Below are 11,540 nucleotides of genomic sequence, written 5' to 3' on the forward strand. Positions count from 1 at the left end.
TTGTGTTTTTTTTCCCTTTAGATTGTAGAAACAGATGAAAATGCGAAGAAGCCTGACCAAATGCCAGTAAGCAGTGAAGATGAGAGGCTGGCTGTCCTGCAGTTAGAAAGAGTCATTGCAGAGGGCCGAGCCTCACAAGGTCAGTTCTAAATAAAACTTAGATTTTGACTATATCCTACAAACCGCTCATGTCACAGATCATCAGGTATTCCTGAATGTTGATTAAAGGCATTGAAAGTTATCCCCTATCATAGGAGTCAATTTCCCAATTGTTAGGGGTGTGCCAGCTGGGACCACCACCAATCCCAGTTACCGTTGCTCTGATGATATTCATGTGAATAAGGCGGCTATCAATCATGTGCGCTACTTCTCCATTCTTATGGGTGTGATGAAGACCAGCCAAACACAACACTCCGCTATCTCTGGCAGTCCTGTTATGATTGACCACTGCTCTATTTGTATTCGTACAGGGCTTTTCAAAGCCCCGATTCTCTGGAGCAGTGTGGGTCCCAGCGGTCAGACCCCCAGCAATCAGTAAGTTTATCCCTTATAGCTTTCAAACTTGCAACAACCCTATAAGGTGGTTTTCTGGCCTTGGGGTACAAGTCTGCAGTCACTCTGTGAGTGCAGATATCTGAATCCTCACTTCGTGCTTGCTCTCATGATACTATTTGCATACACGTGGCCACGTGCCGACTAGACATTATCGGCCTCGCTCAATGCAAGTGCATTGATCAAGGCCAGACACGTCTAGTCGGAATGTGGCCAGAAGTATGCAAATCGCAATATTTGTTGTGACTGCCCATTCCCAGCATCAGAAAATCCTCAAAGTGCACACGCTGTGAGGATTCTACAGTGACTACAGACTTGTACCCCAAGGGCGGACAACCCCATTAATTACTAAACTCTCTATATATAACTCGTCATGACTTTTCTTGCTTTCCTTTCACAATTTTTTTTTTTTTCCCGGTAGAGGATCTTCAAATGAAGATGTTGTCATTTGAAAAGGATGATGACCGCAATGAACATATCAACTTTATCACAGCAGCTTCCAATTTGAGAGCAAAAATGTATAGCATTGAACCAGCCGACAGACTAAAGACCAAGCGTATTGCAGGGAAGATCATCCCAGCCATAGCTACAGCTACGGCAGCCGTGTCTGGCCTGGTTAGTGGAAATCTGAACCTTTTGTTTTGTGTTCTCTCTTCTAGCCTTTAAATTGTACCTATGCCCAGAATATCCATCATTTATTTGGATTTTGTATCGATATCCATGTAATGAATGCACTTCAGTATAGATGCCGTTACCTATTAAAATTAATATCAAGGTTATTTGAACACCTTTTTTTTTCTGCACATATTTTCCTGCATCATGTCAATTTTTCCCATGCAGGAAACATTACAGAATTGCTACAGAAATTAATTGCATATGGAACAAGGTGGTCTATCCTTAAGTGCACCACATGTCGGACATTTGCCGATTTTGCACATTAACGTTAGCGCCACGTCGTTTCATTGTTGTGGTCCTTTTTTCTTGTAAATATTTGGGGAATTGTGCCCCTCTTCAAGCTTGGGTTTCCCTTTACTTTTGCAGGTTGCACTGGAGTTGATTAAAGTTGTTGGAGGACATCCATTTGAAGCTTACAAGAACTGCTTCTTTAATCTAGCAATTCCAATAATAGTATTCACGGAGACTGCAGAAGTAAAAAGGACCCCGATCAGGTACCCTGCCCAGATGAGGCCTTTTATCCGTTTCCTCATTCTTGTGTAAAGCCTTCCTTTGGTTTGAGTTTTCCAATTATGCGACCAGTTGCAGCAAACCCTAAACCAACACTGGTAGAAATTTTACAACCATGTTAAACAATGTTTTCTGAGCTGTGAACATTGGTCAGATGTATAAAATAAGTTATTGTTTGCTGTTATTTTTTCTTTCTTTGCTTCTAAGTGGGAAACTGGGACAACATGGCCTCCCTAATTGTCCCTAAGTGGGTAGGGCACATGGTGCTGAATCCTCAGACTGTTACTCTCCAGGAGCAGAACAGTCTAGCTTCCGTTTTCTGCCAGCCATGGGTTTACAATGGGTATGCCCCCCATACTCTGTGTGCTCTCACAAGATTGTTAGTCGCTGATTGGGGGGGGGGTGCTATTTATCTTCCATGCCAGCCTATGTGAAAAGAAAGAACATGGGATGGGAAAATGGAATTATGCAAACATGGCAAAATTTGCTGGCGTCATGACCACAAAACTAATTAGGGCTCTGCCATCATTGTGGCCTTCTTATCTATATATTCTTCCTTCTCCGGCCACTTGAGTCTGCAAATGGCCCACTACCTCCAGTTCACAATCACTTTTAATGGAGGCCTAACCTGCATTGTGATCTTTACCTGTACCCTATACATGCGATCGCATTGGAGTTTTAGTGACCACAACGGTCTTCTTTTTTTCTAAGAGTCACTTTATCCCTAACCAGCAGGGACTTTTTTCAACTTCTGAGTCGCCTCTGTTGACTATCACGTTCGGGGCCTAGTGTGCTGCAGACCACTGTCTGCTTGGCGGCTCCCATGGGCGCCTGTTGTTTTTTCCCACCCATTGGGACTGCTCTGAGATGTTCCATTGTACTTACCATAAAATCACGTTGGGGACATAACCCCCACACTGTTCCTGGCTCTGGAACAGTTCTGGTTGCCTGTGGCCTATAAGTTTTTCATCCCTGGGTGCAAGTCATGTTGATTCCTGTCTTTGTTTTCTTGTTTTTAGAATTTTTCATATCTTTCGAGTTACTCTACTGCTTTTGGCACTAAACTGATCTACCCGGTATCTAAGGATAGTCTATATACAGAATCTACAGAATGCTGTAGATAAGCCCCTGATGCCGGTGGGCTTACCTCATCTTCGATTTTGGGGGTGACAGGTTCCCTTTAAACGTGCTATTTTTTGGGGAGAAGACCGAATAATCTGTGCCAATTAGTGTATGAAGCAAGGGTCATTGAAATAATATGCCAAGCTATCAATCAGTTAAGTTGTAGCCCAATGCGTGCATAGCTCAATGACCTTCAAGTTTACCTATCTATCCAGTTTTTTCCCTTCTTTATCCATCTGAACTAGTCTTCTTTATTTTTTTTCATATTAGGGAATGCTTACCACCACTACTTTTGGATCCAGCTGTATTTTTTTTTTTTTTATATTTATTTATTTATCCGACATAGCCTCCTTTTATTTGCCACTTTTCACCAGTCAGACGTCATACAAGGGTACAATTGAACTTGCTCAGCAGCTTGCTTTAATTTCAATACAATCAGTGTTTTATCAGTAAGAGATTATTACTGCAGGACTAGGTGTCTCGTGTTGGGCAGTCAGTCTATTCTGTGTAACCCCGTCCCCGCCACTGATTGGCAGCTTGCTGATAATGTATTGTGTACACATGAAAGTGCCAGTCGGTGGTGTGAGCGGGGTTATACACAGCTCCATATTTTGATCATTGCTACATCTACAGCAGAGAAAACAGGGACTTTATCAAAACTGTGCCAAACAGTCCAGTAAGTGATGCATAGCTGGAATTGGGCTCTCTGCCTAGATCAAACTGCTCTCAGGTTCCATAGCGAAATCCTTCTGACAGATTCCCTTTGAAAGTAAAAAGGTAGTACATAGGTGCTTTATAAGGCATTAAAGGAACCATTTATGACTAGTTCATGGCCTTAGGGATTCAAAAACATCTGTAGACAATATGGGACACTGACCAAATCTGAAAAAAGGACTAGAATAGTTATATGTTGTTATGCAATGATCTTCCAAGCTTAGCCAAAACTGTTTTAGAAGTTTGGGCTGTAGTTGGAGAATGTCCATGTAAAGCAGGAGTGGGAAACCTCAGGCCCCCGGGCCATTTATGGACCTCGATAACCTTTTATCAGGCCCCCCGAGCAGATTCTCAGGGACCGCATTCTTGGGCAGGGAGGAGTATTCTGATTGCCACCATCTGATAGCGCACACACACTCAGTGCTCACTACTGAACACTGAAGGGCATGCAATGAAAGATTGTCACTGGTGTCCGGACGTAAAGTCACAATGTACTTTGTGGGCGGAGTTAGTTCGGCCCCAGAAGGATGGTATAAATATCCAAATGGCCCTTGGCAGAAATTAGACTCCCCACCCCTGATGTAAAGGTTCTGATTAATAACTTGATTGTTTTCTGTCTTCCAGAAATGGCATTTCCTTTACAATCTGGGACAGATGGACAATATACGGCAAAGAAGAGTTTACGCTTTTGGACTTTATTAACGCTGTCAAAGTAAGATTATGTCCTTTGATACATTAGCATAGCTTGCATTAGTTAAAACTGTAGAAACGTATGTAATTAAAGTGAAGTTGCTGTGGAATAAAAAAGTTGAACTACCTTTTAACTCTTTAAGGACCAGTGAATTCATTATTATTATTTTTTCCCTCACCTTCTTCCAAGAGCCGTAACTTCATTTTATTGTATTAATATAAATGTATGACAGCTTATCTGCTGGGCAAGTTGTAGTTTTGAATAATAATAATATTCGTTTTGACATGAAAAATGGAAAAAAAATATCCAGGTGGGATGAAGTGGTTAAAAAAAAAATAAAAAAATGCAATTCTACCATTGTTTTGGGGGTTTGTTTTTCTGGCGTTCGTTGTATGGTAAAAATAACCTGGAAAGGTCCTTGTCCAGGTCACTACAATTACAACCATAACAAACGTATATACATTTTTAAATTTAAGTGATTGAAAAATTCAGAATATTGTAAATAATGTTTTGCTTTGTGTCACCATTTTCCGAAACAATTCTCGGTTCTGGTGTATTTCATTTCTTCTTTTCTTTTCTTTTTTTTTTCTTTTTAAGTGACTTAGTGTAGCGGTTAATTCCATGTTTAATTGGCCTTTTACAAATATAGTGATACAAAATTTTTTGGTTTTTTTGTTTTGGTTTTTTCTTTTTTTTAAGTTTTTTTTAAGTTTTTTTTTCTTACATTATTCTTTAGTTCACTTCAACCTGTGACCTGTTTATTGCAGCATATAGTGCAGAATATTATAGCACAGGGGTGGGGAATCTCAGGCCCCAGGGCCATTTACGGCCCTCGATGACCTTTTATCAGGCCCCGAGCAGATTCTCAGGGACCACATTCTTGGGCAGGGAGCTGTATTTTGATTACAACCAGCTCATTAATTTCTTCTTGCTCTGTTAGCACACACACCGTGTTCACTACTGAACACTGAAGGGCCTGCAATGAAAGATTACGTCCTGACACCAGTGCCAGAGTCAGGATGTACTTTGTGGGCAGAGTTTGTATGATCCCCGAAGGATGGTATAAATATCCAAATGGCCCTTCTCAGTAAAAAAGATTCCTCACCCCTGTTATAGCATAGAGTGCAAATCTCAGCCTCCTATTGAGCTCAACCTATGGCTGCGCTTTACAGGAGTGTGGAGATGACAGTGATGGGGTTTTTTTTGCAGGCGGGAGCCAGATTACAGTAGCAGCTGATCTGTCCCCTGTGATCAAGTTGCTAGGGGTTCAAAGGGAACTGATGCGCTCGACCACAAGCAGACTTTGCATTTAACTGCACCCATCTTGGGTGTCATGTCCGAGCATTCCTACATGAATTGGGTGTCCCAATATGGCGGTCAGTGACCTTCCTCCGCTTGGAATTCTGGGATACGGTGACATCTGGACAGAACAGGAAATGAAAATATTACAAGGCAATTATGTAAACAGATATATATTCATTATAATATATAATGAACATGTGTGCACTTTTCACAGGAGCACTATGGAATAGAACCAACAATGGTTGTGCAAGGAGTCAAAATGTTGTACATCCCAGTTATGCCCGGTCATGCAAAAAGACTGAAACTTACGTAAGTATTTAGTGAAAAATAACAATATTAATGTTGTAATGTTGCAGGTTTTTTATAAGGACATTATCACCATAGACTAATATTTTGTAAACTACTACTTAATAAGCACTGATGAGGAAGGGCACCCTTTTTGCTTTATTATAAGTTAAGTTTCACCGATAACTGCTGTTATTTTAAAGTTTCCGCCTTCTTACTCATAAATACAAAATACTGCATTGTGCTGTGATTGACTGCTGTCGACAATAAAGACAATTTAAAATAAGGCAAAACTGGTAAACAACAAAAAGTGGACCGCACATCCAATTTATATGCATTAATCTACTGATTAAAATAAACATTTTCAAAACTGAATCTGAGATTCTTAGTAACATTTTGATCAAAGTTTATAAGCCCACTGCCACATCATGCCGAACCTGCTGTCTTACGTGAAGCAATGCATAGAGAGCCACCAAACTCTGCTCCAGCAGCAGGGTCCCACCTATTTTTGTTGTCAGGTTTTTTTTGTCCAAGGTGAGGTGGGATGTTTTTAGTTTTTGTTTTCTTTTGTTTTGATTTTTATCACATTGCACAGCTAGTGAATTGGTCATTGTTGCTGTGTCTAGTGGGGTGGTCTGATCCATAGCCATGGGAGCTTTTAGGCCATGTGCACACGTTCAGGATTGTTAGCGTTTTTTTCGCGTTTTTTCGCTATAAAAACGTGATAAAAACGCGAAAAAAAACGCTTACATAAGCCTCCTATTATTTACAGGGTATTCCGCATTTTTGGTGCAAATGTTGCGATTTTTTCCGCGAAAAAATCGCATAGCGGAAAAAAAAGCAACATGTTCATTAAAAATGCGGAATTGCAGGGATTCCGCACACCTAGGGGTCCATTGATCTGCTTACTTCCCGCACGGGGCTGTGCACACCATGCGGGAAGTAAGCAGATTATATGCGGTTGGTACCCAGGGTGGAGGAGAGGAGACTCTCCTCCACGCACTGGGCACCATATAAGTGGTCAAAAAATAAGAAATAAAATAATAAACAGTCCTATACTCACCCTCGATGTCTTGCCGCCTCCTCGCACGCTGCCGTTCGGTTTCTGTACCTGGTGTGCGCTGAAGGACCTCGCCGAATGACGTCACTGTCCTGTGATTGGTCGTGAGCGGTCATGTGACCGCTCACGTGACCGTGACGTCACGGGAGGTCCTGTGCGCACAGACCAGCTATACGGAACGGACGCCGGTGAGATGTCTGGGTGAGTATAAGCATTTTTTTATTTTTTTTATTATTTTTAAACATTCTATCTTTTACTATAGATGCTGCATAGGCAGCATCTATAGTAAAAAGTTGGTCACACTTGTCAAACGCTATGTTTGACAAGTGTGACCAACCTGTCAGTCAGTTTTCCAAGCGATGCTACAGATCGCAGGGAAAACTTTAGCATTCTGCAAGCTAATTACGCTTGCAGAATGCTAAAAAAACGCGAAAAAAACGGAAAAAAAACGCAAAAAAAAAAATGCGGATTTCTTGCAGAAAATTTCCGGTTTTCTTCAGGAATTTTCTGCAAGAAATCCGCAACGTGTGCACATACCCTTATGTAGCAGCATAGGCACTTTTGGGCAGCTGGTTTGCTCCCTCTGCTGTGGCAGTGTGGTGTTAGCGATGGTCCCCGTGCAGTGCTATACTAAATGAAGCACTACAGAGGTTCGCTGACTCATGGCAGAAGGTGTCATACAATTTGATCAAATGTAAACTATGTGCCTCAGGTTTAGTTTTGCTAATTTTGCTTAGCAGCAATAGATTAATATACAGTACAGACCAAAAGTTTGGACACGCCTTCTCATTAAAAGATTTTTCTGTATTTTCATGACTATGAAAATTGTAAATTCACACTGAAGGCTATGAATTAACACATGTGGAATTATATACTTAACAAAAAAGTGTGAAACAACTGAAAATATGTCTTATATTGTAGGTTCTTCAAAGTAGCCACCTTTTGATTTGATGACTGCTTTGCACACTCTTGGCATTCCCTTGATGAGCTTCAATAGGTAGTCACCGGGAATGGTTTTCACTTCACAGGTGTGCTCTGTCAGGTTTAATAAGTGGGATTTCTTGCCTTATAAATGGGGTTGGGACCATCAGTTGTGTTGTGCAGAAGTCGGGTGTATACACAGCTGATAGTCCTACTGAATAGACTGTTAGCTGCTTTTTTTCTTGCCATAATAAAAATTCTAAGTAAAGAAAAACGAGTGGCCATCATTGCTTTAAGAAATGAAGGTCAGTCAGTCCGAAAAATTGGGAAAACTTTGAAAGTGTCCCCAAATGCAGTGGCAAAGACCATCAAGCGCTACAAAGAAACTGTCTCACATGAGGACCGCCCCAGGAAAGGAAGACCAAGAGTCACCTCTGCTTCTGAGGATAAGTTTATCCGAGCCACCAGCCTCAGAAATCGCAGGTTAACAGCATCTCAGATTAGAGACCAGGTCAATGCCACGCACAGTTCTAGCAGCAGACACAACTCTACAACAACTGTTAAGAGGAGACTTTGTGCAGCAGGCACTTCATGGTAAAATAGCGGCTAGGAAACCACTGCTAAGGACAGGCAACAAGCAGAAGAGACTTGTTTGGGCTAAAGAACACAAGGAATGGACATTAGGCCAGTGGAAATCTGCTTTGGTCTGATGAGTCCAAATTTGTGATCTTTGGTTCCAACCACCGTGTCTTTGTGAGACACAGAAAAGGTGAACGGATGGACTCTACGTGCCTGGTTCCCAACATGAAGCATGGAGGAGGTGTGATGGTGTGGGGGTGCTTTGCTGGTGACACTATTGGGGATTTATTCAAAATTGAAGGCATACTGAACCAGCATGGCTACCACAGCATCTTGCAGCGGTATGCTATTCCATCCGGTTTGCGTTTAGTTGGACCATCATTTATTTTTCAACAGGGCAATGACCCCAAACACACCTCCAGGCTGTGTAAGGGCTATTTGACCAAGAAGGAGAGTGATAGGGTGCTACGCCAGGTGACCTGGCCTCCACAGTCACCAGACCTGAACCCAATCGAGATGGTTTGGGGTGAGCTGGACCGCAGAGTGAAGGCAAAAGGGCCAACAAGTGCTAAGCATCTCTGGGAACTCCTTCAAGATTGTTGGAAGACCATTTCCGGTGACTACCTCTTGAAGCTCATCAAGACAATGCAAAGAGTGTGCAAAGCAGTCATCAAAGGAAAAGGTGGCTACTTTAAAGAACCTAGAATACAAGACATAATTTCAGTTGTTTCACACTTTTTTGTTAAGTATATAATTCCACATGTGTTAATTCCTAGTTTTGATACCTTCAGTGTGAATGTACAATTTTCATGGTCATGAAAAAACAGAAAAATCTTTAAATGAGAAGGTGTGTCCAAACTTTTGGTCAGTTCTGTATATTTGCATGTGAGGTCCATGTACTTTCTTTTGCAGTTTTGGGACATCCTTATATGTTACACGTAATCTATATAGGAAAGTGAAAAAAACAATAACCAGACTCCAGATACAGCAGTGTATCAGGTGTTTGAGACTCTAACCTTTCTGGGCTTGAGACATAACCTAATGGATGCCTGTCATAAACCAGATGATGGATGATGCTGGTCCTTTCCTGTCCGATTGCCTGTGTTGGTCCAACTTGTAAGTCACACGTTAAAGGGATAGTCCACTATTCAGACAAGCCCCTTTCAATCCCTATGTTTCCCCTTAGTAAAATAACACTTCTTCTCACCGCTGGTGCCAGCACTGTTACAGGGATGTCTGCACTGGCTCTCCTGGACTCGCATCACATTGTCACGCCAATCTGCACTGGCTTCACTCTTCCCACCTTCTTACAAATCAGAGGAAGTCAGCGCTGTGGCTGCCCTCACCTCCTCTCGATGTCCATTACAGCGGTAGCCGAGCGAAGCCAGCGCTGATTGGCCGCAAGGATCGTGAGACATATTGAGCTAATGGCAACGCTGCTGAATGGCGCCCGCATATAAGGTGAGTAGGATTGTTTATTATTTTACTGTTTATTATTTATTATTTTTACTGTCTTTGTCAGCAATTTGCTCAAGTTTTTTTTAAATCCATTAAGCAAAGAAGAACATTTTTACAAAACGCTCAGACTCCCAGGCGTCTTTTTGGAGTTTTGCAACCTTGACTTCTGTTGTAAAGTAAGTATGAAGCGGTCTTATAGCAGAAAACACTAGAAGAATTGGCGGGTCGCTTCTTTTAAACTCTTGACATTTTTGAAAAACTGAAGCCAATTAACAACTGTACATATTACGGTAACCGCCAAAGAAATAAATATAGTCTCTCAAGTGCTTTTTGAATATGTGTTTTTTTTTCCCAGGCATTTTTGGAGCGGACCTGCTTTCAAAGACTCCTCCTCATTGGTTTAGGAGGAAGAGAGTGATCTCCAAGTTGGCATATGTCTTGTTTAGGAATAACTGTAATGTTGGCTGTGAAATAACTTATTTATTACAGGTGGTTGGCCTACAATGGCTAGTCTGCTCCCCTTCATCAGGTAAAGAACTGATGAATGGGGCAGTCTATACCCAAAGCGCATTGAATGCTAATCACCTGAAATAGTTATTTCACAACAAACATTTCATTTCGTCTTCAACTAGAAAGGTGCCGACTGGGAGATACTTCTTCTTCTTGTCTTCACGTATTTTGTGAGTTTTATCTTACAGACACTTTTTCCTAAATTTTCCCCTTTGCGGTAGGGTTGTTTGGATTGTATATTGAGCACTTTTTTCCTTCTCTAGAATGCACAAGCTTGTGAAGGCTGGAGCTGATCGAAAATATGTCGACCTGACTGTGTCTTTTGCCCCAGAAGCCGATGAAGATGAAGATTTACCTGGACCCCCCGTGAGATATTACTTCCACAAGGAAAGCAATTAATGGCAGCACTGCTAAAGTTTTCCTCCATTTTTCTTGGTACTACTTGTCACAACAGGGTGAAGCCTTAACAAAGAGGAACCAGTGGAAGTAGTGATTTGCACTAATATATGCATAACAGAACCTGCACCTATAGTGTCTCCCCTTGCTTTGTTGTATGCATTTCTTTGAACTGGATTACAGAATGTTTAGATGCAATATTCTGTGCTATGACCCAAAAAATAATCCATAAAAAAAAAAAAAACATAGGAAAATTAGGACGACTATTGACGGCTTAATTTTGTACTGTACCTCTTTTCCTGAAATGATAAAAGTGGAATGTGCTAGAATACTATTCAGTAATAATACGTCTTTGTGCCTTGTAGTCAGTATGTGAGATCCTCCAGCTTTGTATGTGTGTGCGTATGTATATACAATGTAAAGACAAGCGTTTCTCCAAGTGACTTGTACTGTGACCCTACAAACGGCTCAATTTGTTTATTTTTCCTTAGGATTTTTTTAATGAAATTCTACTGGTCTCTTTGAACTATATCACAGTATATATTTACACAGTGTGACCTATCTCTGCTGTACATTATAAGGGTGTTAGAAGTTACTGACCTCTGAAATGCCTTAGTGTTCTAAGATGTGATGAAGTGGTGTAATGTGTGCTTGGCCGTGATGTATGTTCATGCACGCACCCTTTTATCTTCTTTTATTAATGTTTTCAGAAATTCTTCTTTGTGTTCTGTATGACCTTTATATACATAGATCACATACATAATC

The 11,540-nt window shown here is 41.2% G+C and overlaps 1 protein-coding gene across 2 annotated transcripts in view; it reads left to right on the forward strand.

Moving 5' to 3' along the window:
• The window catches only part of UBA6 (ubiquitin like modifier activating enzyme 6), a 137,291-nt gene extending 126,286 nt beyond the window's left edge, over positions 1-11,005 (forward strand). For both annotated transcript variants that reach the window (XM_077274974.1, XM_077274979.1), the window contains exons 28-33: positions 22-139; positions 974-1,167; positions 1,594-1,721; positions 4,198-4,285; positions 5,781-5,875; positions 10,643-11,005. In XM_077274974.1, coding sequence (XP_077131089.1) covers positions 22-139; positions 974-1,167; positions 1,594-1,721; positions 4,198-4,285; positions 5,781-5,875; positions 10,643-10,778 — 759 coding nt within the window. In that variant the 3' untranslated portion in view covers positions 10,779-11,005. The remainder of the gene's footprint in view (positions 1-21; positions 140-973; positions 1,168-1,593; positions 1,722-4,197; positions 4,286-5,780; positions 5,876-10,642) is intronic.
• Positions 11,006-11,540: the final 535 nt, after the last annotated feature.

The sequence above is a fragment of the Ranitomeya variabilis genome, chromosome 1 (assembly GCF_051348905.1).
Source record: "Ranitomeya variabilis isolate aRanVar5 chromosome 1, aRanVar5.hap1, whole genome shotgun sequence".
Classification (NCBI taxonomy): Eukaryota; Metazoa; Chordata; class Amphibia; order Anura; family Dendrobatidae; genus Ranitomeya; species Ranitomeya variabilis.